Here is a 27,600-nt window from a genome sequence, read left to right as displayed (position 1 = left end):
GTGCCAGGCCCAGTCACCGCCTCCAGGCTACCTTGCCCTCACACACCAGCCGGGCTCTCGGAGCCCCAGCCAGCCACTGCCCTAGCTGGTTCAGCCAGCCCATCCTGGGCTTCCAGGCTCTCAGGACACAGCTATTTATGGCTCTATCAACAAACCAACACCGCAGGCCTCATGGCTACTAAGCTCTCACTGAAGCCACCAGGACCCAGGTGAGATCAAGGCTCCCTTGGGCTTTCTGCCAAGCCCAGTCCCCATGAGTGTCCCAGGGCCCTCTGGGGAAGGGCAGCAGGCACTCCATTTCTGCTCTGAGCCCTCAGACACCTGTTTGAACCCCTGGCTTCAGCCAGACTCTGGGTGATAGCTGGAGGTGCAGAAGAAATAGAGGTAGGTACATCCTTGACCTTCTCAACCATGAGAGAAGCTGATGTAGTGAGCTCTGAGATCACAGAAAAAGACACCCATGAAGACTGCTCAGAGGAGGGCACCCCAGGGGACATCTCTAAGCATGAGTAGAGCATTCCAGGGAGAGCAAGTCATATATGCAAAGACAAGCAAGGGCCTGGCACTTTGGAAGCTTGGAGGAGGTTGACTGGCTGGTGCCTGCAGAGAGTCTGGGTGGCAGGAGCTAACGCTGGGGGTGGTAGAGCCGCTCGTGGAGGGCCCTGAAACTTGGCTGAGGATCTGCACTTACTCCTGAAAACACTGGGGATTCATGAAGGGTTTTAAGTAGGAGAGAGCCAGGGTCAGATCTGCATCATGGGACACTCGCTCAGGCTGCTCTGTGGACAGACGGTGGGTGGAGGAAGCAAGCCTGGGGTGCACAGCCCAGGGAGGAGACATTTACTGAGAACTCACTGAGTGCTGGGGAAGTGTGGGGCAGTGGTTAGGAACACAGCCATGGGCCACCTACAGCTGTGTGCTCTTGGGTAGATTACTTAACTTCTCTGTGCCTCCGTTTCCTCATCTGTAAAATTAGGGTACTGCTAGTGCGTACCCAGCAAAGGACTGTGTGAGAACTGAGAGACGGAATACCAGGAATATGTTGTAGTTGTTATTATTACCACCAAGAATCCTGACAGGGGCTTGTTTTTCCCTTTGTTTCTCCACGTGGGTGCACTGGTAGGTATTCTTAGCAGTGTCCTCCAGATGAGGAAATAGCCCTGGAGCCATCAAATGACTTGTTCAAGGGGATCAGAGCCCAGGGTGGGTAGACTTGCTGTCCCCTGGAGGATGAGTGTGGGGAAGGAGGTGGCTACGGGTGGAAGCTTTGTCCCTGGTTGTCTGTGGGCGAAGTGTACCCTGGGCTCTGCTGGGCAATTCTCCCCGCCTGTGAACGCGGACAGCCAGGCTCGGATGCTGTACATTCTTTAGATCGCTGCTACTACGGTAAGCCTGCCTTCTCTTTGAGACTCTGGGCCCCCTTCCCGGCTCCGCTGGAACCCCTAGCCACCCCCCACCCACTCCCCCAGGTTGGGGTAAGAGCCCAGTGAGGGGATGTGTGTGTGTTCTGTGTGGCCAGGCCAGAGAGGCCTCTTCCTCAGGACTCACCCATAATCCAACGCCCATCCCCACCAGCAGCGGCCTCCACATCAGACCGCAACATTCCTTCCCTCCTCAGATGAGGTGCTACGTCCTGATGGGGGCGGCCAAGGCCCTGACACAGGCCAGGAGTCAGGAATGGAGTCAGAAGAGGGCCTCTGCCCCAGCCCCGGCTGCCAGGAGCCCAGGCAGGCCCCTACCTCCTGTGGTTACTATGTCCTGTGCTGCTTGACTGGAGGCGGCAGAGCACCATGGAAAGGAGCCAGGCCTGGGCTCAAATCCCAGCTCCCACGTGTCCTCCCTGCATGACCTTGACCCCTCTGAGCCTCAGCTTCCTCCTCTGTAAAATGGGGAGGATAACACTCCTTTCCTCATAAGCTTGTCCTGAGGCTAAAATGAGTCAATGCATGCAGAGTGCCTGGCATAGAATAACTGTTGTCTACTTGCTACTGAAGTTGCTCCCAATAACCCTCCCTCACGTTTGTACATCATTTTCTACCTCTTTGCTCTCACCACGAACCCATCTTGGAGAGAAGAAATCTGAGCATCAGAGAAGATGAGGGGCTTGCCCAGGGTCACACAGCACAGGCTGACTCCAAAATTTAGTTCACATGCTCTTCCTCCTATGACCACCAGTAATCACCAGGCAAGGGCTTCTCCACCAGCAACTGAGCTGGGATAGAGATGCTGGCCCTGGATCCGGCCTTGGTGGGGCAGGGGAAATGGGGCTCCCACTGAGCCTGACCCACCTTGCCCTTGGCCTGAGGGCTGGAGTTGCTGCCTCAGCCCCCCATCCCTCCCTGCAGGCTTGCTCAGCACACACTGCTGCCGAAGCCCCCAGGAGTGCGGGTGACTTGTGCTTAAAAAGCTCCCTAGCAATTTGCAAGGAAATCCCGCAATAAGGTGGCAAGAAGGTGAACTTGATATTTCTGAAGGGAGATGGATAAATCTGGCCAGAATGGGGAAGAGGGGGTTCAACCGATAAAATGTTCTAGAAACAGAACAGTTTCAAATTGTGTCACCTTGAGGTTGAATCTTCCCTATTCTCTCATGGCCAGCCCAGATTCACTGAGAGACAGTTTCCATGTCCTCCTGCAGGGAAAGACCTCCCCTAGAGCCCATGGTCAGCTGGACACCTCCCTCTGGATGCACCCCAAAGGTACCCCAAACTTAATCCATCCAAAACTGGGCCCAGCATCTTCTCCCAAACCCGTGTCTACCTACCTTCCTGCCCAACCCAGGTCTCTGAGCCTCCTTCCTACTCTGGAACCCATCAGTCACGTTCTTCCGATGGATGCTTCATTCTAAATATCTCCTATCTCAATCTCTTGGTCTCTACTCCCTGGCCGCAGCCCAAGCTCAGGTTGCATCAGCTGCTACCTGGGCAATACAGGAGCCACCTCTCTGCTGGATTAACCTTCCAAAAGCTCCTTTTTGTTGATCTGTTATTCTCTTGCTCCACAAACCTCCAAGAGTTCTCAACTAGAGATGTGCCTCAGAATTACCTGGGGTGGAATGACTTGGAAAATGCAGATGCCCTGTCCTTACTCCACATCCCTTCACTCAGACTCTCTCAGGCTCCCCAGGTATTTGGATGCCCACTAAAGGCTGAGAATCCTAGAGTCCCAGGAATCTCCAAACTCCCCAAGTTCCCTATCTTGGATTTTTCAGCAGCCCCAACCTGACTCTTTTGAGCTTCAGTGTTCAAGTCTGTCAAACGGGGAGGGAGCACTGAAGTCTTAGAGTGTTGTGTGAGATCCTGAATGTAAATCCTGGGCAGGGGCTTGGCGCCCAGGATGCTCTTCCCGTGCCCCAGCCAATAGGAGAGATGGAGCAAGACCTTCCCTGCAGAGAGAGCCCGCGGGGCCTCACTGGGTCCCACACTCTGTGTGTGCAGAAGGAGGACTCCATCACTGTGCAGCCCTCGCCTGCTCTGGAGCCTGTTTCCGATTACACCCACAGGCAGCAACTCCCCGAGTGGAGGGGCAGCAACACCTAAGCCTCCCGGACCGGCCTCGCCGGGAACAATGTGATCCAGCCTGGGACACCACCGCCTGCCTGTGCTAGCCCTCCTGCTGCCCTGGCCCAGCTGCCACAGGCCTTGGCCTCCCCACTGTCTTCGGGCCTCTGATAAGCAGCAGGGCTGACCAAAGACCCCCTTCCCACCCCAGGATGCATGGGGAACATGAGGTGCCAGCAGCCCTTTCACAGATGGGGAAACTGAGGTAGAGATGGGGAATTCTTAGCCACATTCCTAGGACACGCAGCAAAAAGCAGGTTCCCAGAGGTCTCTGGTGCTGTGCCTGGGTTTCACGTGGTTACCTGTCTGTCCATCCTAACCTTCACACTGGGCAGCCCCTCAGATATGCCAGGGAAGCTGTGAACTCCTTCTCCCACTCCCAAGACGGGCAAAGCACTTCCTTAGATGGAAACCCCAAGTCCTGCTTAGGAGAGACCTTGTTATAAACACAAAATTGAAACACGCTGAGTGAGGAGCTGGCCAAGACCACAGAGTTCCTTGGTGAGTACTGGGGTTGAGCTGCCCCTGTACCCCTGAAAGTACTGGGCAGAAGGTGAGGCTGGACCGCCCAGGAGCAGGAAGTCTGAGGAGGGGCCAACTTAACCCTTTAGGGCCCTAGATAGATTTCAAGTCCCAGACTGGCCTTCCAAAGGGCTCTCCCCTCACCCTCAGAAAATAGGACAGGCTTGAAGAGGAAGGAGGATTGTTGGGGGAGGGAGGGTGATAATGAAAACAGCTCTCTCTACAGAGCCAGCAGGAGTCCGACTGTGCTGAGGAATGCAGAGTAAATTCACCCATCACTTGATTTTTATTTTTCCCAGCTGGCTGAGTGGTGTGGGGTGGGAGGTGTCTGGGGGAGGGCTGTGCTGAGTCCCCCAGCTGCTTCACCCTCCAAACTCTAGGATGTGCCTCCCCACCCCACCAGCCCCAGCTTGCCCTGGGACAAATAAACACACACACACACCCCCAGCCTAGCAAGTGTTTGGCTGACTCACTACATAAACAGGGTGTTGGGTTTTCTTTGTCTTTGCTTTGCTTTGAATGCGAGCCCTCCCCCACAAGCTCTACAGCTCTCTGCATGGCTCAGAGGATGCCCAAGACCAAATATTCCTCCCAGCCAGAGAGATGAGAGGTGGCAGAGTGCTGACCAGGTTAGCTGGGGTTTTTTGCTCACTTGTTCCCCTCCCTGAGCCAGGTCAGGGAATCCTAGAAGGGCCTATACGGAAGGGAAGTTGGGGAGACAATGTTTTTCAGATGTCCAGAGGTCCAGAAACAGTCAGTGACTTGCCCAAGGTCACACAGACAAAAAACAACAAAGGGCCAGAACCTAGGTTTTTTGATCCACAAGCTAGCTGTCTTTCTATACATCCTAATTGCCCCATCTGTAAAATGGGAATGATACTCATTCCCTCCTCGTCTTTGGAGCACGTGGTTAGGACTGCAGCTCACTTGTTTGCATACCCTGAGCTGAATCTTCAGGCTGAAGGTTTGCCAGTGCCCACTGCTTATATACTTACCATGTGGCTAGTGACCTCTGCCCTTTACCTGCCTGTGGACAGGGCAGCCTCACCTCCTACCCAGGAAAGAGGCTGGAGAGACATCAAGAGAAGTCACTCTTACTCTCATGCTCTGCAGTACCTCCCTCCTGCCTCTCACTTGCCCCCAGTCCCAACCCAGTCCTCACCGGGTCATTTCTAGAACATGCTCAAGAGGTCCCTGCTCTGACTGACTCTAAGTGCTTCTCCTCTCTACATTCTGGATCACACCCCCTTCTGGGGTCTCTGTGGTAAGATTTCAAAATCACAGTATCATTTATTGGACCCACTAGGTGCCAGAGTGCTGCTAAGCACTACCCAGGCCTGATTCCACTGATCTAGAGATCATAAAGGCCCAGGGTCACCAGCTGAGAGACGGAGGCGGGATTTGAACCCAGGTCTGCCTGACACCAGAGCAGATCCTTTCAGCTATAACTGAGCAGCTCAGCCACTTCTGGAGACACCGTGTCTTCTGGAGGGTGCATGAGATCTCTGGCAGGAACACCCAGAGGTCAGGAGAGTGGCCAGCCCAGCTGGGTTCATTGGGTCCCACGTATGGCCTGAAAGCCTTGGCCCAGGGCCTGCTGCAAACCTAGGGGTCGCTAGGTAGCAGTTACCCGGGGGTCTGTCTCCACGTGGGTCAGCCTCCCATGGAAACTTTGAGCCAGATCTCCAGGCTGCCCCTGCCCAGCGCTCCTGGGAATCCCCTCCCTAGGCTGGGGACTGCATCTCCCTGTCTGGGCTGCCTTTAAGTTCCCAGTACCCCTTCTCCCTGGCCCGGGGTTTCAGTACTGACCTCCTCCCCGCACTGGACTGTGTCCAGCTCCCCTTCCAGAGGCTCGGGGTCCCAAGCACCCTTGCCATCTATCTCCAGCCCTTCTTCCCCCACGCACTCCTCTCCCAGGGTCCCTGCCCCTGCGGCCTCCCTGTTAAGTCTCCCCTCTCTGGGTCCTCTGTTCCTGGCCCAGACACCATGCTTAGCCGGCACCCCCAGCCACAGCGCCCCCTCGCGCCAGGCTACACGCCGAGCTGCGCCCTAGTCGGAGGGCCGCACGTACCTTACTGTCAGCGCGCACCGGGCTGGCACGCAGCAGCAGCAGCAGCAGCAGCAGAGGCAGCAGGAGCAGAGGCAGCGGCCGGGTTCCAGGCCCGGGCCGAGGCCGGGGCGAGAGGGCGGCTGCGGCCATGGTGGGACGGGCAAGGCGGGCACGGACAGTGGGCGCGGAGGCCGGGAAGCGCGGGCAGCACTGCTAGCCGGACGCCGCCGCCAGCTCTACCAGTCCCGCGCGCCCCGCGTCTGCCCGCTGCTCCCCGCCCCGCGCCCCCTCCCGCGCCGCTGGGGGCGGAGCTAGGATGAAGGGGGGGCACCCCACCCCGCGGGCCCGCTCTCAGCCGGGCCTCTTTGCCATTGGGCGGCTCTCCAAAGGGCATCCCTGTAAGGACACAAAAAAGGGTCTTGTTCGGAGCCCGCAGGAGCAGCGGGGGTAGTGAGAGGAGCGCGGGCTCCCTACACCGAGTGAGGTCCTGTTCTTTGAGATGTGGGACCTTGGACGTGTCTCTTCACCTCTTTGAGCTTCAGTTTCCTCGTCTGTTAAACGGGGAAAATAGTGCTTTCCTTTTGGAGTTGGTTGTAAATTTCAGATGAGTGATGTTTCCAGGGCAGGCGAAACTTTTGAGTTCTCTGAACACTCAGACCCTGCCAGCTCTACCCTTCTCAAGGCTCAGACCCCTCTCTCCTGCATGTTCCATTTCTTCCTCCCTCCGAGATCTCTCCCATCAACCCCCAACTAAACTCCAGCACTGCAACCTTTTAAACACCCTCCCCATCCGCCTGAGGGAGCGCCTCATTTCTCCGCTTCCTGAGCAACAAAACTTTCCTGAGGAACCATCTGCGGTCGCCAGTCCTCAAATTCCCTGCTCATCCCGGCGCTCCAGGGGTCTTCAGTCTCACTATGGAAATGCCTTGTTGGGGTCTCTGGGCCCTCCTGCAACCCAATCCAAAGCGGCACCTCTCTACCCTCTCAGAATCCACAGCTCTTGATCACGCCCCCTTCTCCAACTCTCCTCTCTCGGATTTGCCCTCGGATCTCAACGCGGACGACTCAGTCACTTCTACAAGTCCTTCTGCCTCTGTGCACGCCGTGGGGGTGGGGGTGGGGGTGAGGGGGAGTGGACCCCCTTTTCTAACCTCTCCTCACTACGTCTGTAGATTACCCCTCCCTTGAGCCCAAGAAGCCTCCTCTTGTGTGTGCTTGCCTGGCTTTGTAAACTTCAACTGCTCAAAAAGGAACACTGATTTGTGCCCTCAAGTGTTGCTACCTTCCACGCCTACCCTATCCTTACTTTCCAGCACTTCCCCTTCCTGCACTCCTCCACCCTCTTCATTTTCCTCATGGAATCTATCACTTTATGAACTATATTGTTGGTATGTGTTTCTTTGTGTCTGTTCATGCCTTCTCTTGTGGGAGAGGAATAAGGCCTTCCTGTCCACATACTTTGTCCACAAGCAGCTAGCTCAGTGGTTCTCAAAGTGTGGTCCCTGGACCAGCAGCCTCAGCATCACCTGGGAACTTGTTAGACATGCAAATATAAGGCCTCAACCTAAGGAGGCAGAAGCTCCTCCAGGGGTGGGGCCCAACCATCTGTGTGTTTCTTTTTTTTTTTTTGGTCCCACCGTGCGGCTTTTGGGATCTTATTTCCTTCTCCAGGGATCGAACCCGTGCCCCTTGCAGCGGAAGCGTGGATTCTTAGCCACAGGATCGCCAGGGAAGTCCCAACAATCTGTTTGTTTTAAAGAAGGTTTTTTAAAATCAGGGCTGTGAAATGATCCAATTTGCTTTTTTTTTTTTTTTGCAACGAAGACCTGCATTAGGTCTCCGTTGCTGCGCGTGAGCTCTCTCTAGTTGCGGCAAGCAGGGGCTACTCTTCGATGCGGTACACAGGCTTCTCACTGCGGTGGCTTCTCTTGTTGCGGAGCACAGGCTCTAGGCATGCAGGCTTCAGCAGTTGTGCCTCCCAGGCTTAGTTGCTCCGCGGCATGTGGGATGTTCCCGAACCAGGGCTCGAACCCGTGACCCCTGCATTTGCAGGCGGATTCGTAACCACTGCGCCACCAGGGAAGTCCCCAATCTGTGGTTTTTAACCAGCCCTCCAGGGGATTTAAAATTTGAGAACCACTGGCTCAGCACAAGGTCAGGTGGTCCATAACTCTCAGTTGAATTAAAGAATCATGTGCAGTAGGTGTTCAGTACAAATTAGCTTCTTTCATAACTAGAGATCCCCTGGGGAGGGCTAGATTAGTGTACAAAACAAATATGGTGTGTGTTCTTATGTGCACAATCTGGGAATGGACACAATTAATGGATAAGGAGGAGAGCCAGCTGCTGGGAATCCAGTAAGGAGAAAGGCTTACTTTTCACTGAATACTTTTTTGCAACCTGGGAATTTTGCAGTGTGTTTCCTATCTATTCAGATAATAGACAAAATGTACTTAAAACAAACAGAACCTGGTGGGGGTTCCCTTTCCCAGCCCTTTCTCCCCATGCAGCCTGGCTGGGACTCTCTGGCTAGGTCTTGGAAGAGCAAGGCTGCTGTCATCAGAGAATTCTGCCCCCCCTGCTGGCTGTTCTCCCACATGGCCCCATGGTTTCCTCCGGCTTCCTCCTTTTCACCCTTGTCTCCTGCACTCTGTCCCTGGGTAGGCTCCAGCCACAATGAATTTTCTGTTTCAACATGACCTCGGGACCTTTGCACAGGCTGTTCCTTCCCCCTGAAACTCTCTCTCTCCACTCACTGTGACTCATTCCTACTCATCCTTCCATCTTCAATGCTCATTATCCCCCCGTCCCCGCCCCTGACCAAATTGAGCCCTGTCACACACTCCCATAGCACCAGGAACTTCTAAGCATGTTCTCAGTCGTAGCACTTATGTGTAATTGTGGGTATGTGATTATTTTGTTTGATTAGTGTCTGTCTCTCCCACCACAGGACAAGGCCCTCATGGTGGAGCCCTTACCTGCCTTGTTCTTAGCTGTAGCTCTGACTGGTTGTTTGTCTACCTCTGACCTCAGCACTCCCCCCACCCCCAGATCCTTCATTCTTCTTAGATATTTTCCTTCCTAGCTCTTTTGTCATTTGTCCTGCTGGTGGGGGGAGTCTTCTTCACCTGTCCTTCTGAGCCTGTTTTCTCATTTGTAATCTGGGGAGAAAAGTATTGACCTCTCAGGATTGTTGGGGGGACAATGTAAGGGAAAGGGTCCACAGTAAGTGCCTACCTCACAGGACCCTCTCTGCTTAGAACAGTCAGTGGCTGGGGTCTCAGGACACAGTCATTTCCCTCACCTTTCTCAGTTTTGTGGTAGTTGACTCTTCCCAAGAAGCATTTTCAGAAGAGAAGTAACTGGGAATTAGGACCACTCTTTAAATAACATTAGTTAACAGGTCCCATTTATTATGCCAGACCTTATATTAATTGCTTTGCATGCATCATCTTATTTGATTCTCATAACAATCCTGTGAGGTAGTAACTATCACTATTATCCCTCCCCCCTTAGAAACCAGGACTTTGAGGCTTGGAGGTAACCAAAGTTGCACTTATTAAGTAGAAAAATCAGATATGTTTTACTTGTTTTTTCACCCACTCAGCAATTATTTATTGAGTGTCTACTGTGTTCAGGTTCTGTGCTCAGCAGTTGGGGTTATAATGATGAGAGTGAGAAAAAAGGGAGATCTAGAAAGGCTTTTGGGGGCTTCCCGAGTGGCGCAACGGTTAGGAATCCGCCTGCCAATGCAGGGGACCCGGGTTCGAGCCCTGGTCTGGGAGGATCCCACATGCCGCAGAGCAACTAAGCCCATGCGCCACAACTACTGAGCCCGCGTGCTGCAACTACCAAGGCCTGCACGCCTAGAGCCTGTGCTCTGCAACGAGAGAAGCCACCGCAACGAGAAGCCTGTGCACCGCAATGAAGAGTAGCCCCCGCTCGCCGCAACTAGAGAGAGCCCGTGCGCAGCAACGAAGACCCAACTCAGCCAAAAATAAATACATAAAATAAATAAGTTTATAGAAAGGCTTTTGGGAGGAAGTGACAACAGAGCTGGAGTCTGAAGGATGAGGAGGAGCTACTTCCAAGGACTGAGCATTTGGCTGAACTTTTCTGTCCATCTTTGAGAGTCGATTTAGAATTTCATCCACCACTGAAACCCCAGTCCTTCCGGAGGTTTCTGCAGTGCCACTTAGGCCCTGATTGGATCTCCAAGGAAGGGGAACTCACTGCCTCCAGAGGTCTATGACAAAAGCAAGCTTTGGCTCTAGGAAGGCCACCTGGTCCTAACTCATTTTAGAACCCAGAACTGAGGGAATGGCCCAGAAGACCCATCTCCTCTGTCTCCCTCCCCCCCCACGACCCCCAACTCTAAGGGCTCCCCTCCCCCTCTGGGGCTGGGGAACGGTAGTGGGGAAGCAATCACAGAGAGATCATTTCTCACAGTCCACAGAGAGATCAGAGAGCTCAACAGAGCAGTAAGGGAACACAGAGGGGAACTAGATGTTCCCTGGTGGGAGATATTAATATCCGTGAGGGGCTATTTGAACAGGATCTTGAAAGATGAATAGGAGTTTGGGATTGTGTTGGGTGAAGCCAGTAGTGTGAAGGAGCCAAGCGTTCAGGTTCAGGTGTCTGACCGACTGGCTTTGGAATCCCCATTACTGATGGGTGATTTCATCAGTGTGTGATAGCGGCAATGTTGGAGCTACCTCATAGAGCAGATATGAGGTTCAGAGCATAGCGTTAATGTAAATCTCTCAGAACGGTAGCCCGAGCAGATTAAGGATGCAGTACAGGTTAACCGGTGTCGGTAAGGAACAGCCAACCAACCCATAAATGCAGGGAAGCATTGCAAAACATCCTGCCTAGCAGGTGAGGGAAGGGGTATAATGGGAAATGTGGCAGGGGTCAGACCAGGCAGGGGTGCGAATGCCAGGATGAGGACTTGAAAATTAAGCAAGCAATGACATAGAGGAGCCAACTGATTGGTGGGGCGGGGTAGGGGTCAGGGTGTGGAATGGGCAGCCAGTGAGGAAGCTGCAGCATAACCCAGCAGAGTAGAGGTGGGCAAGGAACCAGTGTTCTTGTTCTTTGTTTTCGAACAGGCCAGGTAGAGCTTAGTTAGACCTTGGGAGGCAGCCGCGATGAGCCCTTTCCTGAGAGGGTCGCTGAAGGCGTACGCCCCCGGCAGGCCCAGAGGCTGGAGGCCGCGCGCCACCTGGTGGCCGCAGGAGGTGGGCTCAGCAGCGGAAATTGCAAAATCCGGGATTTTGCTCTGGGAAACTGAGGCAAGGAGCGGGTGTGGGGGAGATTGGGATCTTCCAATTGGACCCCGTCCCTATTCCAACCCCATTTTACAGATAGGAAAGCTGAGGAGAAGGGAAGGCGAACAAAACCGGGTAAGGACCCTCGCAAACGGAGGGCTTCAAGACCTCAGGAGTCAAGAGTCTGAGTTTCTTTATCGGCATCAATGGCCTGAAGCTTAGTTTGCCATTCTGTTCTTTGGGCAGGGGGAGAATGAAAGAGGAGGAAGAGAAACTTAAACCTTTCCCGCCCACCCGGAGGTAAAAGGCTTTAAAGAGTACTCCGGAAAGCGGAGTTTTATAGATCCCATTTGCATACGAACGCAGTCACCTCGAGTTAAACTCCGGCCCTTTAATCTCGGGTCCAATTTGTCCCGAAGCCGCGGAGGAAGGCCCTCGTGAATACCCAAGCTCCGCCCCCTATAAGCCCCGCCCACAGGGCTGGGCTTCATTGCACGTGCTCACCCGGCTCCTTCGCGATCCGCCTTCTAGGAAAGACTCATTCTCGGGGCGGGGGGATACGAGGCGTCATAGGGGATGTTGAACATGGATAAATCACAATAAAGAGAAGGTCCTGAAGCAATCTTTATTCAATTTTTACCAGAAGTTTTCATCAGGGTTCATGATATTGAAAGGCCTTGGCCTTCCCTTCTCAAGGCCGCTTTTCCTTCCTCCCACCCCTTCAGTTGGTGGGGTCCCGCGTGGCCGGCCTCGCTCGGCGGACTCCAATTCCCAGCGTGCCCCGTAGGGCAGTGCGTGGCAGCGGCGCGTGACGTCGGGGGTGGGAGCTGGCCAGTGCTGAGGGGGCGCGGCGCGGAGGGGCGCGGAGCCCGGCGGCTCGGGGCCCAGAGAGTGCCGCGGCCGGCACCCCGCCGGCCCCTGACAGCCCCCTCCCCCCCGGCGGACGACGACGACGACGAGGGCGCCGGTCATGGCGGAGCAGCGAACCGAGCGCGGGCCCTGAGCACCACCGCATGGAGCGGGACGAACGGCCGCCTAGCGGAGGGGGAGGCGGCGGGGGCTCGGCGGGGTTCCTGGAGCCGCCCGCCGCGCTCCCTCCGCCGCCGCGCAACGGTGGGTGAGGGGCGTGCAGAGTCTCGCCGGGCGAGAACCAGTCCCCTACCCCGGGGATTCCCCTCCTCTCAGCGGACTCTCACTCTGGGAAGCCGCGGCGGCCCGGGATCCCCTCAGCGCGGACCTTCACCCCGGTCCCCCTCGGCGCGGACCCTCCCTCTCCTCCCCCTTCTTCCCGGTTCCCCTCCGCGCGGATCCTCCCCCTGCCGGGTTCCCTCCACCCCGACCTTCGTTTTCCCCTCCCCTCTGTCCCCTCAGCACAGGCCTCCCCTCCCCCCGTCCCTCTGCGCGAATCCTCCCCCCTCCCCCAGGTCCCCTCTGCGCCGGCCCCTCTCGCTCTCCCCCGGTCCCCTCACCTCGAGTCCCGTCAGTGGGGAAGCCCCCTCCCCCTCGGGTTCCCTCCGCTCCCAGCCTCCCCTTCCCCCCCCCGGGTACTCTTCTGTGGGGGTCTCTTCCCCAAAGGGTCCCTTCGGCGACGAGCCCCTTCCCCTCCCCCCCACAACTCTCCCCCACGCGGGTCCCTCCTCCCTCCGTGGACTCTCCCTCTGCGCCCTGCCGCCGCCACACCCTCGACCCCTTGGTTTTCTCTGCCCCTCACCTTTATGGAGCCTCTTTCCCTCTCTTCTGCGGTGCCGCGCTTCCGTTGCTGCCCCAGCCTCCACCTCGGTGCCGACCCCCAGTTCCGTAGCTGCCGGCTCAGCGGTTCTCTTCTCTTTCGGACCCCGCACCCCGCCTTTCTGCGCTCCTTCCCCGCGCTCTCCTGCCCGCCTGTTCCCCCGCCCTGCTCAGCCCCTTCTGCCCGCTGGCTCAGAGCTCCGGCCCGACCGGGTGCCCGGGACACCTGCCTCTTCCCTTCTTAAACCCGTCTGTCCTGGCCCGCGCCTGCCCAACCTCAGTTCTCCTCTTCCTTTCGCGATCCCGGAGCCCAGGGCCGGAGGATTCCTCACCTGGCCCGGCCCTTCCCACCGCTCTCTCCCTGCCCCCACGTCCGGGCCAAGTCCTCAGGTTCCTCGGGGCTCTGGCTGGGCCCTACTCACCCTCCTCCCCTCGGCTCTGTGCTACCCCCGCAGGGTGTTTTATTTGTATCTGTTTGATATTTTCCCCCTCAGTGTTTGCCGCGGAATGTTTTTATTGGTAACGTGTAAGGAGCTTTTGTGAGGTCGTAAAAGGTGAACTTTTGAACTTGGAAAGCTCCCTGGAGCAATTAGCGCAGGCGTTAGCCCCGGGAGGCCTGCATTACAAAGGGTGCTCGTACCGGCCCGCAAACGCTTCGGCGGCAAACCCGATTTATTTATTTATTTGCCCTGCCTTCCACCTTTCAAATCTCCTCATTTCCGAATAAAGGGCAGGCTCTCGGAGATCCGTGTCTCCTCCCCTCTCTGCGCCATAAACGCCCAATTCTCTGAAAGATCTAGGACCGAACAGTGTCTAACAAGTAACAGATTTCAAATTGAATGCAAACACCCGGGACAGTTAGGAGGCACTAAAAATTAATTGCTTTAGCAAGAAGTTTCTCAATCAGGACAGTGACCTGGCAGGTGTGAAGAAAGTAACCTGAAAATAGGTCACTTGGGTGCTCAGTTGTTGAATGAATGAGGAGTTACACAAGGGGAGAAATCTTGGGGTGGATCTGCGCCTTTATAAATTTATTAACTCATCAAACATTTATTGCCAGTTTGAGTAGATCTGGTATTTTTTTTTTACCAGTTAAGGGAAAAGTCTGTTTCCAAGAGAGCCTGGTTAACTTCACTAAATGTTGCTGACCAAATAGTGATATGTTTTCAAAGCTCTTGTCCTTTTCTGAGATGTCTGTGATGTGCGGTATCTAGGTGGCTGGCAGTCCCTTGGGATGTCTTTGGAGACTAATTTCTGAATGTGAACATGTTCGAGATCAATAAAATCCCGTGTCACAAAGGAGGAGGCTGGAATCCAGTTAGGGTAGAAGGAGACAGTATCATAGGAACAAAGGATTTCTTTAGTGCTTTTGACTTGTGAGCTTTTTAAGAGGTGATTTGGTTTGGTGTTAATGTGTTAAAGTTGTAAATCGTGACGTAAAATTTATCATGCTGATTTTTTACCCAAGTCCCAGATCTATGTTATGGCCCATATTAGTGTGTGTATTTTCATAATGCCTTTCTGTGTGTCTATACTTCCTGTATCCACCTGTGCGACACGTAGCTGATGGATTGTACTACAGACAGTACTTTCAGTTCTACTTGAGAATATTGTTGTAAGGGAAGCCTAGGAACTGCATTTGCTATTAATTATTCATTAGTACATTTTAAAGAACTCAGTGGTAATTTTAACTCTTAATCAAATTTCCCTTTCACAGCCTCATTTCCTCAGTCGTCTGGACCATTTAAAAGAATGTTATCAAGCAATACATTTAGGCTAAGGTGGCATCAGTCCAGTTTAGTGCTACAAATATTTCCTTTTTGTTGAAAACAGAATGGGATTTTGGCAGTTTGATGGGCTTTAAAGAAAATATGTGAAACATTAGACTGTTGTGGGAAGTTTTATTTTCTAGTGTAAAAATGAGCATTGTCTACTGTTTTACAATTTATGTTCATTATATTTTATAACTTAACATGCTCACAGAAGAATTACCAAAAAAGGAAAAAAAAATTTGGAATGGTGGGACCTTTTGTTTTTCTCGTTCACTTACTAATTAATATTTTTCTCCAAAAGTAAATGAAACTGCTTAGGTTCCAAGCAGAGAAAATGAATTCTTCTGGCTTTTTATCCTAGCGACTGATTTCTATTTTATATGACTATTTGCAGTAGATAGCTATCTAGATAGGAGGTCTTTTGGTTTGTGTCATGAAGAAATAAACTGGAGGTGGAATTTTAGAAATGTTTTCCTGCCAGAAATGCCACTGATGCTGAATTTACAGTCCTTTAAATGGTTTTAATGGTTTTTATTATTCTATTGCAGTAGAGTTGCTAGCCTTTTGATGCACCATCACCCTTCCAGGAATTCCCTGTGCTGACTGCGCTAGATATTTTCAGTTGTTGCTTTTAGGTTTTGAAGACAAACATGAACTCACTTAGTCATAATTTTAAAGGAAGATGAATGATTTGAGGAAGTATATGCTGAATATTGCACTTGTTCATTTTATTTTAAGAGAATAAGGGAGTAGACAAATATTTCAAGCAAAGGAAGATAATAAGCCACTCTAAGTAATTAAAGGCATGTTTTATATAATTACACTTTAGAGGAATTGGAGAGTTCACTAAATAACATCATGCCCTTTTTTTGCTAAGACCATAGCATCCGAATGTTTATCCCTGAAAATACATTAGCAGTTGTTTTCCATGACAGTCTAACTTTTCAGTTCTGTGACTTTAAAGATCAAAGTTAGTTCTGAGTCACCTCAGAATTTTCTACTTCCATTAAAAAAAAAACATACTATAGTACTGTTGTTCTTTAGTAAAACAGCAAACAGGTGTTTTTTAGTAGGTTCTGTGACCTCCGAAGAACAGTGAAAGGCAACAATGAACAGATTCATTGGTGATTTTGAGCAGCTGAGGTGTGAGATGACCACATTTCCAATCTCATATTTACCATCCACTGTCTTCTTTCTGAGCATTTCTGTTTCATGTAATCAGAATATGAACATGACATGTTCCTAATCCATAAATCATTTTGAATTCTATAGCAAAATTGTGTGTGTGTGTGTGTGTGTGTGTGTATATACTGCATGAATTAGCATGTGAAAGGGAGTTAGCGAGGGGGAGGAGGGAGATGAGCTAATGAAAAAACTGCTGGTAAATTTCCTAACATATGCCCAAATCATGTATTCTGTATTCATAACTTATTGGTTTCTCAGATTTTTCTACTTTTTCCTGGGGTTGTGGAGCAAAGGTTTAAATATCTAGGTTTAGGTTAGTGGAGATTGGAGGGTAGAAGTGCCAACTGCAAGTATGATATTGGTAAAGGAAGTTTCTACCACTTCTTAGAGCCTGTTGTGCAAGATGGCTTTAAATTGCTAATGATGCTTGCATGTTCTGGGGCCTGGGGCTGTATTTGTGAGTTTCATCCTGTATTAAGACACCATCACTTTGTTTTTATAACTAGGTGGGTATTTATTGGTTTGTGTTGAATAAATTGGTCCATTAATGAATTGTATTCAGATGGTAGCTTTTGGCTTCAGAATTTCAAAAGCCGGGATAGCTCCTTCCACATTAGGAGACTATTTTCAGCGAGCCCATGTAGGACTTCAGGGCCTTGTCATAATTTTTGGTTCTTGTATACTTTTGTGTTGTAGCCAAGTTAAATGACATTTTCCATTTAAGTATTTTTTCCATTTATATAATTAGGTTGAAGGTTAAATTTGGGAAGATGCCACTTACGAGTAAATTTTACATTGTTGGTCAAATCTACTCTATTAAAGTAGGACAATAAAAACGCCTTATTTTGTGTGAACCAGTCGTCTTATATGTGAAAAAGGTTCACAGTCAGAAAAATCAGAAGTTATGAATCAACAGATAAATCTTGCATTTCAGCAAAGAATAAGAGAGTCTTTGAAACAATTTTAAATAGAAGGTAGCTATTGAATATGTCCACACAGGTAGCGATCTAATATACCCAACTCTTTGTAATACTTCGAAAGTATTTCTGAGACCAACCAGTTGTGAAAGAAAACGTTTTCTTTCAAACTTTTGTATTCTTAAGGTCAACTTTTTCCTGGTTCAGGTAATTTCTTAAGGGCTTACGGATGCCTTTGATCGATAACTCGGGTTCAGAAATACCAGCATTATTTAAAGTCAACAAGAAGTACTGAGCAGGTAATTCTTTTTCGGTTGTTGCGTCCCTGTTAGAGCCGAAGATTCAGATTCGTCTGAACTTATTCTTATATTAAAAAACAAACAAAAAAACCAAAAAAACAAACTCTGGATTAACTTTGATATACAGTATTCCAAGAATCAGGCCCAGTCTTCTATTTATTGCTTGTTTTCCACCATGGCTTGTCTTTATGAAAAAGATAAGACTGTTAGACCTTAGATAATGGAAAATTAGAAGAAAACCATTGTGAGGTGGCTAACCTGCCTTTTCAGTGTGGTTTAGAAATAACTATAAATAGAAAACTTTACTTGAAAGATTAAAACATTTCCTACTGTATTTCATTCTTCCCTTACTACCTGCTGTTAAACAGTAGCCTGCAGAGAACAGCTTTTCAAGAAACAGATTTTTTTTTGTTTACGATTATTTAAATAAGACTTTACTATGTAACCTGGTAATTCTAATTAACAGTGATTTAATTGGGGAGCGAACCAGGATTTCCTCATCTGGCTGCCGGGGACCTGAATTGCTTTTTTCCCCACCCCCAGCAGCACCAAATCTTTTGATCCCTAAGCTACAGTGGTTGTCATTTGAGAAAGCAAACTGAGAGAAAATAAGTTGCGAAAATAGTCTACTTTGAGGCTTCATTTGCATCTTGGAAGTTGTTCTTAGAAAAAAAATTATAGGGATAATTGAATCTTTAAAATTTATTTTGAAGGGCGCAAACTCTCATGTCTAAATAGAAAATTCCTAAATTTCCTTAAAAATACATTTTTTGCTTTAAAAATTTGGGGGATGTTTTAGCATTGACAATCACTATTTCAAAAGAGAAATTATCCTAATTATAAGTCCACAGGAGGCACTTAAGTGTTTTGAATTTCTTTAGGAATGTGTGTTTGGGGAAAACAAAAGTTAGCCTTTATGCAGTGGAAAAATTTTCATTCAAAGTAGTTGTGGTTTCTCCATCAGCATTATATTAAAAAGTTCAAATAGAGAATCACAGATTCTTATGTCATATACTTAATAAACTGTACAGTTTGTTATATTAAGAGTTAATTTTAAAAAGTATCTTTAAATGATGAAGTCTTTGGATCTTAATTGCGAACCTTACACCTTTCAGTTTGTTTACTTGGGAGAAGCTATTCAAGCATAAACCACAGATGGCAGTAGCAGCATATTTTTCTGTTTTCTGGACAGACTCTGGCCTTTAGGTTGGTGTCAATTCTACGGGCACTGTTGATACGTCAGCTGCCAAGTATAATGTTTCCTAAACCAATTCCCTAGGCAGCAACATGTAATGTGTTCTGGAAACAAATCCGGGCAATTGATTTGAAGATACACTCTGTGGGTGGTTTGAACCAGAGTAGTGATTTTGCTCTCATCTCAGAGTGAGAAATCATAAAGAGAAATTGGTAATAATGATGGAATTGTTTGAGTAATAAGCTGTAGCGCATTGGAATGGCAGTGGTCATATTAGCAAAGGATATATCAAACATAGATACTTGCTTGAACAACTGTTTGCATTGGAAACAATTTGTAGTTTTTTAGAAAATATACTCAAGAATTACAATTTTGAGAGAGAGAAATGCACAACTAAATTCTTCATGTGGAAAAGGTAGATAGCCTTCTCAACTCTTTATTTCCAACTCTTTATATTTCATAGTATCAGGGAATTTTGTATCTGTCTATAAAAGCATTTCAGAGGTCTGTGAATGCTTGCTCTTCCATCCCATCATTGTAGTGTCAAAATTTCTGTGTTCTTAATTTTTCCCTTTAAAACCATTGTTTGAAAAAGGACATAATTAATTAAACAGGTTTTTTTTTTTTTTTTTTTTTTTTTTTTGGCGGTACGCGGGCCTCTCAATGTTGTGGCCTCTCCCGTTGCGGAGCACAGGCTCCGGACGCGCAGGCTCAGCGGCCATGGCTCACGGGCCCAGCCGCTCCGTGGCATGTGGGATCTTCCCGGACCGGGGCACGAACCTGTGTCCCCTGCATTGGCAGGTGGACTCTCAACCACTGCGCCACCAGGGAAGCCCCTTTCTTTCTTTTTAAAAACTCTGTAAAGGGGCTATGGAGGAAAAAAAATGAAAATGAGTTCATATTGAGTTTTCTTTACTTGAGACTAAATGAGACTAAATGAAGTTCACGTCACTGAGTTCTCTGATAAGGCTTTTGTTACCTGCTACATGAAACCTGTTGCTTAACTGTTAATTATTTGTGTTAGAAATTTTCCAATAGAACCTGCTTCCTCACCAAGGGTGGATTTATAATTGTGGAAATAAATCTGACAACACAGAAATACTTTATTACTTGATAAGAATCATTGCTATAAAAATTAAATACTTATGAGATAAAAATCCTATCTTGCTTTTTAAAACTTCCATCAAGAATAGTTGTGATAAACTATAATGGAAGAGAATATTAAAAAAAAGAATGTGTATATGGATGTATAACTGAATCACTTAGCTGTACCGCAGAAATTAACACAACATTGTAAATCAACTATACTTCAATTAAAAATATAAGTAAAAGAAAAGAACCCAAAATTATGAACATAAAAGAAAAGAATAGTTTGCTTGTTTGCTTTCAGTAGACATGTTTGGCTTTCACAGAGCCTTCTAAAGTTGTGATTTTGGCAAAGTCAATTTGTAGATTGGTTTTCCTTTAACCTGGTTTGCACTGAGAGAGGTGGTAATAAAATCTGTATAGGAGAAGTATCTCCTCTTCTGGTGTTAAGAATACCCTTTCCTAGTGTGAGTAACATTTTAGTGTAAGTCAATTACTGTGTTGTTAAAGGGTTAGGGATTTTCTCCTTAGGGTAGTTGCTAGGTAGAATTCATTCTGTAGTGAGCTTGCTGGCAGAAGAAGTGTCACAGAACAATGTGAGTAACAGTAAGGAGTAACTGGATCAGAATTTAAGATGAAGATTGGTGGATGATGAACGATCAGTGTGATATTTGGGCTACCTTCCTGAGAGCTCTCTAGTTATCTTGATGTTCTTGGAGTTTCACGTAATGTACCTTTCAAAGCATTTTTGTGTTCTCCAGGTAGGGTGGGGGGGCAGCTTAGTAATGAGAAGGTACATGCCTTTCCTTTTTCATTTTAATGCTTGGATATTATTTCAAGTTTCAGATGAGTTAAATCGTGCTAATTACTGAGCTTAATAACTGAGGCAGATTTGGTTTTTTTCTTCCATATTTTTGCTGTGCTCTCGAAATCTAACCTGCTAGGAGGCTTCTCTCTAGCCTTACAGCCCTTCCTCCAAAATGCCTTTTTAGCAGGATAATAAACCACCTGGGGGGAATCCCCCACTGATATCTATTCAGAGGGCTTTGTTTTTTTGGAAGTCGCAGTAGTAGTCTCAGCAAAGGAGGAAGGATTTTGGTTAGATAGTGTGAGAGGGAAAGAGCAGGGACTCTGGAGTGTGGCAGAACAAAGATCACAACTGTGTGACTTTGTCACTTGACTTCTTTGAACTTTAGTGTTCTCATTGAATAATAATAGCTAACATTTATATAGTTATTATATAATATTCTTAGCACCTTACATTTATCAACTCACTTTATTCTCATAACCCTATGAGGTAGGTGTTCTATTATCATCTCCATTTTACAGATGTGAAAACTGAAGCCCACAGAGGTTAAGCCCTAGATTTTACAGTTAGTAACACCATTAATCATTTGTTTCCTAGGTTTAATCTCTCCTTCCACTCCTTCTCCCCACATACTATAATGTTTCTGAAATTGAGGGTAGGGTTATTAGGACTTGTGACAAAGTCTGCAGAGTGCCAAGCATAGTGTCTGCCTCAAAGCAGACACTTGTGAATCCAGGCCATTTATAGTTGTTGAGGAGGCCCAGAACTCAACTCCCGATATTAGAGAGTCACAGAGATCCACCCTTAGAGTTGCAAGTGATTTTTTTTTCTTTCTCTCATGTTAGCTTTAATAAGCCAACCAGAAAACAACTGAGCAGAAAATAATTTTGCAGAATCAGAGATAATCCTTGAGTGCTAAGGAAAGAAGGGGTTTTGAGCCATTCAAGGCAGGGATATCATATCTTGTATCTGTAGCGTCAGCACTAAAAACACAAGAAATTGGTGTTTCATGAATGTTGAATGAATGGACGAATGAAAGCGGTCAGGTCAGGAATCTTGAGTCTTTTGCTTTAATCAGAGCCCTTTGAGTCTGAGTTCTTTTGCTGGTAGTCAGAGAAAGTCTGCAAAATATAAGGGAAGGGAATGTGCTTTTCAGTCACTTCAGAAAATTGGGGCAAGTATGTAAGTCAAGCCATGTGTTGAAGCTAAATCCAAGGTTTGACAGGCCCTCCTGGAACCAGAATATAGCTACATTTCTGTTTGGAAATGTAGCTCTCATTATACCTAAAGTGACCAGATACACCAGATTAAGATGCGATGGCCAGTAAACCCCTGGCTGTTTGCTTGACTATGTTGGGGAATGTGGTTTAGGAAAAAGATGAGCTTTGTCCCCTATACCTTTTTTATTTCTGCCACACAAAAGCTGGCTATATGAAAAAGAGGAGGACAAATCTAAGGTTGATGTGACCCTTTGAAAATGGAAATATAAGAACCAGTTGTCTAAAGTTTGTAAAATATAGATAGTGATTTCCTAGCAAGGAGATGGTGAGACTGATGTGGCAGTGGGGGTTAATAGATCGTGGTAGCAATGTAGTTTGAGCAGGAAAGGACTTGCGAGAGGAGGCCAACTACATTATTTGAGGAGGTATGAGGCTCAGGAAATAGTTGATGCGCCTAGGTTTTGCCTGGATTCTCATTCTAGCTCTCTTATAAAGGCATGTCTCCATGGGTCCACGTATAAAATGAAGGAGCTAAATTAGATAATCCCTGAAGGAATTTTCCAGCTTTATGATGAAATGAATTGGGTAAAACAGGAAGTTGCAATTTAGGAAAGCCCTGCCAAAAGCAAATAACTATGGTACTCACAGCCCAAATTCATTGGGATGATTTTGATTACAGATACTGTTCAATAATCCCTCAAACAATATTTAACATTCCTTAATGCTTACCATACCTTGTTTCCCTGTTTAAATTTTAGAATACCTGGCTGCTGTAAGGTCTGTAGGATCACATAATTTACGTGTAAATTCTGTTCTCTGGGTCTACCGCATAGAAATGTTTGCAGTTAAAGTTATGATATTATGACAATTTGTAATGTAAACTCGAAATTCAGTGTAGAGTTTTCATTTGTGTTTTTTTCTTTTTAACACGATCACTTATCTTCTCATTTATAACCCCACCCCCTCAATGTCACACTTTTCTTTTGTAAGTACATTTTCATTCATTGAGTTAAACCCACAGTTCATTTCAGAATTTTCTCTTATTCCTTGTAAAGGAATTTTTATCTGCAAAACTCATTCAGCATTGAGAAGAGTCCTATCCTCTTAAGATCAAATGCTCTGAGTTTGAGAACTTGGATTCATTAAGGAAAATTGCAAAACCTTCTTAAATGCTGTTGGTCTGGAAAAAGGGAACCCAGCAGGAAAGGGGCGGCAATGTATGGGGGAGGGGGGGAGGGGGGTTAGCAAGGGAGCTGCAGTTGAAATATTCATCAATCATTTTACTGGCACCAGGAAACCAATCAGCCTTTTAGGGGAGAGAACTTAATCAATCACCTAATGTGGGAAATTACAATTGCTTTCCCACAAAAAAATATTCCCTTACTTGCTGACAGATTAAATCTGAAAGATAGTTGGGCTGGCTGGAATTCAGAGCTAACTGCTGGTGAGCAGTTACTGAAAGTACTACTGTGATGAAAAAATGCATTTAACATTTGAAGATAAAATGCACTATCTGCCGTGAGCCTTTTAAAAATATTTCAAAGTAAGTTTGCTTTTCATATAGTGTGCCCATTAATAAAAAAACAATTACCGAGCATCTATGGGTAGTATGAAGTGTGTGAAGTACTGTAAATTTATTCTCCAAAGCTAGTTTCAGGAGCATAGACAGGGCTCCTGGCTGAAGGATACCCAGTGTTTCCAATGCTGTGTTTGGAAAGCAAGTTTAGAGCGTTGTTTAAGGGACGCTTCCTGGGCAACACAGTTGGAAGTGCTTGCATACAAGCAGGAGGGATTTAGCTCTATCTTGTATTTAGATTTTAAATGGTGTGATCTCTGAGTTCTGTGCTTGAATTGCCTGTGGCCCTTAGGTTCCTTAGGTGTGAGCAGTTTAGGAATCTAATGATTTTAAAATTAGAAATGTGTAATCACTGTAGAAAATATGGAAACTGAAGGGAAAATTACGTATAATCTTGCCTCCAAGCAACTTTTATTAGCATTTTCTTATGTTTTCTTCTAGACTCTTCAAATCCTAGTTTTTTTGCGTATTGTTCTGATCATACAGTATATACCGTTATGTTTTATGCTTTTTGTTTAATTTTAAGCCTTTTTCTCATGTTATAAACTTTACTGATTCAACATTAACTTATTTAAAACTTTTAATAGCTGTATGACAGCCCACTGTTTTTCACTGTTGGACATTAAGATAGTTTTTAGTTTCTCACTGGTATAACAATACTGCTCAGACTATCTTGTGCTTTCTTTTATTTTGGCTTATTTTTGGGGGGATAAATTTTTAGAAGTATGTATCTACCTCGGTGTACCATCGCCAACAACCAGTTTAATTTACACTAAGATATCTTGTATACTAACATCTAGGACTTATTACTATTTTTTTAATAAATGCCTCATGCTTGAGATAGAATTGAGACACTGGTAGGCTATTTCCTCTGTTCTTATGTTATGGAGGGATATGTGAAGTCATTCCCAATGCCTTTTGTCCTCTGAATCTTTTAGATTTCTGGCACCAGGCCCCCCATGCACATTGCCTTCTATCCCCCACCCCAGTATCTCCAGCCTGGTCAGAGCAGTGCTTAAGGACCCTTCTGAGGCTGCCTTCTTTTTCTTATAGATCATGGGTGAATGGGTCACAAAGACACTCTGGAGCCTTCTCTGGTTGCCTCTGAAAATTTCAGGAGGATGGATTGGGGTGGGGGGGTGTCTCTCTGTCTTCAAATACAACTATATCAGCTTCCTCAAAGTCTTGAATATGACCTGAAACTTAAAACTGAATTTGATTGGAAATTAAGTACATGGAGAGAGAAGTTAAACTTACATTCCTTTAGATATCTGCATAATCTGCATGGCTTCCTCAGTGGCTGAAACACTGACCCTGCACAGGGTTTGATAGTGAAAAACCTAAATAAATTTTATGCTAATTTGAAGGGCATTCATAATTTTTAACAGGGCTGGTTTCAGAATGGAAACATATTTTCAGAGTCTGGCTATCTACAAATTTTGAATTAAATCATAAATCATACTTGCTGAAATTAAGATTTAAGAGTCTTCTAGTAATTTTAAAAGTTGAGGTTGATTGAGAGTAAACACAAATGTTTGAAGATCATTTGCTCTGCTTCTTTGTGTTCACCACTGGTGGTAAGAGAGTTTGCAATTTGCCAAGACACAGTTTTTATAAGGCTCTTTAATAAGAAAGTGAATAAGCCAGCTGCTCTTTCCCTCGACTATACCAATTGCAGACCCTCTCAAATCCTGGTTAGTAATTAAAAGCCTTGAGATGACCTTGAATCTAACTGAAGGACAAAAGCTGTCTTGAGTTAAATTTATAGTCCTTGTTGTTTTCACAAGAGGTTAGGAAGAATCATATTCTATTTGCTAAAACATTAAGGGTAGCCTTGGGTATACGTTGAAGATCAGAAATAATAAGAGGCACTTTTAAAGTGCAGAAGAGAAGCCTGGAATGGACCAAAAAAAATTAGCTTTGTCATTTCTTCGTTAAGCATTTGAAATATATATTTGAAGAGGTTTAAGGTAGGGTGATGTTTTTCAAAGTGTCAGTTTGCTTAAAAGATCTTTCTTTTCTCCATCTTAACATAAAGAGATTTTTGAACCCAGTGTTCAAAATCAGAATAAATGTTTAATGCCTTTTAAAAGTAACAGTTTAATTCATTCTTAAAATATTTTACAGGAGTGGGAACTTTGTTAGTAAAAGTTCCTGATTATGCTGAGGCAAAAATGCTTTATATTTGGGCTGTATCATAAGATCTATGAGTAGAGAATTTTTCTGCTTACCAAAAAGAGCAAAATATATTTTCAGTTGTTTAGAGAGCCTTGAACTACTATCTTATTGATAGGAGGAAAGTTGAACATGTTGCTACAAGAAAAGTCAAGTTTTGTGTGTCAGTAGGTGAGATAAGACATTTCTCTTAGCATCATAAATGTGATAAATCCCTGAAGACCCCAGTAGTAAGGCAAACAGTTTGAGCAAGCACTGATGTCTTATATAGATTGTGTAGACTTTAGGATTATTTTAGTTTTTACATTTACTTAATGAGGCTAACCTACACTTTGACCAAAATAATTGATCATAAAACTATATACCTGTGTGTTTGTGTGTATGTGTATGTGTGTATATGTACACACACATCAGGGATTGTCAGTGTGGTATCCCTAAAGATGGTAGTACGGGTTCTCAAGCAATTTCAGTTGTGCAAAATTTGATCTAAAATCATGAGTAATAAGGTTGTCCAGCCTAAATAAAGTAATAATGTCTCTACAATCTTGACTTTTGCCTTGAAAGTATTCTAGTTTAGTCTGGCAGCAGCAGTGCCACTCAACCTCTGAACAGCAGATACTAATTTTTGCAGAAGAGGGTAGAATAAATAGTTATTGTAGTATGGTAGACAAACTGCATTGGTATGGGTGGCAATTTAAAATTATTTCAGAGAAGTATTATTATGATGTAGTGATTAACTAGGTGTGTTAAGGCATGAGCTCTAGTTGGACCTGGGTTTAAAGCCTGTCTCTCCTACTTTTTTGATTTTTTTGGAGGGTAGTGGTGCTGAAAGGATGTAGAATCACCACACAAGTTACTGGAGAATGAATTGATGTAGTGTGTGAAGAACCTGGAGTGTAGCTGTGTTACAGTACGAAGGTTATTTAACATTTCTCAATTTCCTTATCTGTAAGTAACGTTAATATACCTACTTCTTGGGTAAGCAAGCCAGTTCACCGAAATCCAAGTCATTGAAACTGGTTTGCCAAATATCCACTTTACCCAGTATTCAATTCAACAAAAATCAATTTGCTAAATCTAATTTGTAGAACTTACAGAATTTGTTGTCAGTTTCCTTCTTCTAAATTGCTACCCTGTCATTTTTTGCCCTTTTCTTCTCTCCCTTTTCCTGTACCCCATCTTTTCCCCCATTACCTGCAGCCCAGAGCAGACTGTATCTTTCCACCAGCAGAGGTCCCCTCTCTGCCCTGGCTCTTTCCAGCTGCAGGAGCAGCAGAGAGCTGGGATAGAGACAAATTGAACATTCTTGAAAATGCTGCTGTGCTAACTATCGATCTTAATTTGGCAGAAATCATTTTTTAAAACATAAATTTATTTATTTAATTTATTTTTGGCTGCACTGGGTCTTCGTTGCTGCGCGTGGGCTTTCTCTAGTTGTGGTGAGTGGGGGCTACTCTTCCTTGCAGTGCACGTGCTTCTCATTGCGGTGGCTTCTCCTGTTGCAGAGCACGGGCTCTAGGCACGCAGGCCTCAGTAGTCGTGGCATGAGGGCTCAGTAGTTGTGGCCTGCGGGCTCTAGAGCGCAGGCTCAGTAGTTGTGGTGCACGGGCTTAGCTGCTACGCGGCATGTGGGATCTTCCCGGACCAGGGCTTAAACCCGTGTCCCCTGTGTTGGCAGGCAGATTCTTAACCACTGCGCTACCAGGGAAGTCCCCATGAATTGATTTTCCTGTCTACTATGTTGTACTTTGTCTGTGCTAGGTTATATCTTTGAACATTTACTGTGGATTCTTGATAAATCATCTTGTGAAACCTATTCCTAATAGGTTTCTAATCCCAGAGGCCAGACTGGTGTAGTGTATGGCAGGTCAAACTTGGTATAATTGATACGTTAATAAAATTTTTCTAGTACTTGGCATAAGCTAAAATATATGATTCACTGTTCTTTGACACTTTGAACCCAGGGTTTCAACCCAGAGCTTATCCCAGGGTAAAATTTGTCAGCATGCCCTGGTATGAAGTAATGGAGACTTTAGAACAAGGGTTTGAAATTTTATTATCTAGCTCATATGCTCTATCTAGAGGAGGATCCTAAGGGCCATTTGTACCTTAAGGAGTCTAGTGTTTAGAAGACATTGCTTTAATGGCAGATGCAAAAATTAAAACCAAACTTCAGAGTTAATGCCACCTCCATTTTTAGTCATGGGGACAGTTGTGCCCCTTGAAAATTGCTTGTTT

The 27,600-nt window shown here is 46.5% G+C and overlaps 2 protein-coding genes across 3 annotated transcripts in view; one reads left to right on the top strand and one right to left on the bottom strand.

Annotated features, from left to right (window-relative positions):
- OLFML2A (olfactomedin like 2A) overlaps window positions 1–11,784 on the bottom strand; it is a 31,915-nt gene extending 20,131 nt beyond the window's left edge. The window contains exons 1-2 of the mRNA XM_079926025.1: window positions 11,772–11,784; window positions 6,153–6,527 (exon numbers count right to left, since the gene is read on the bottom strand). Of these exons, the coding sequence (XP_079782151.1) occupies window positions 6,153–6,281 (129 nt within the window). The 5' untranslated portion in view covers window positions 6,282–6,527; window positions 11,772–11,784. The remainder of the gene's footprint in view (window positions 1–6,152; window positions 6,528–11,771) is intronic.
- Window positions 11,785–12,220: 436 nt separating this feature from the next.
- Window positions 12,221–27,600, top strand: part of NR6A1 (nuclear receptor subfamily 6 group A member 1) — a 205,535-nt gene continuing 190,155 nt past the window's right edge. For both annotated transcript variants that reach the window (XM_079926417.1, XM_079926416.1), the window contains exon 1: window positions 12,221–12,514. In XM_079926417.1, the coding sequence (XP_079782543.1) occupies window positions 12,415–12,514 (100 nt within the window). In that variant the 5' untranslated portion in view covers window positions 12,221–12,414. The remainder of the gene's footprint in view (window positions 12,515–27,600) is intronic.

The sequence above is a fragment of the Stenella coeruleoalba genome (assembly GCF_951394435.1).
Source record: "Stenella coeruleoalba genome assembly, chromosome: 7".
Classification (NCBI taxonomy): Eukaryota; Metazoa; Chordata; class Mammalia; order Artiodactyla; family Delphinidae; genus Stenella; species Stenella coeruleoalba.
The sequence above is the reverse complement of the archived record's forward strand: the minus strand, read 5'-3'. Positions and strand labels throughout refer to the sequence as shown.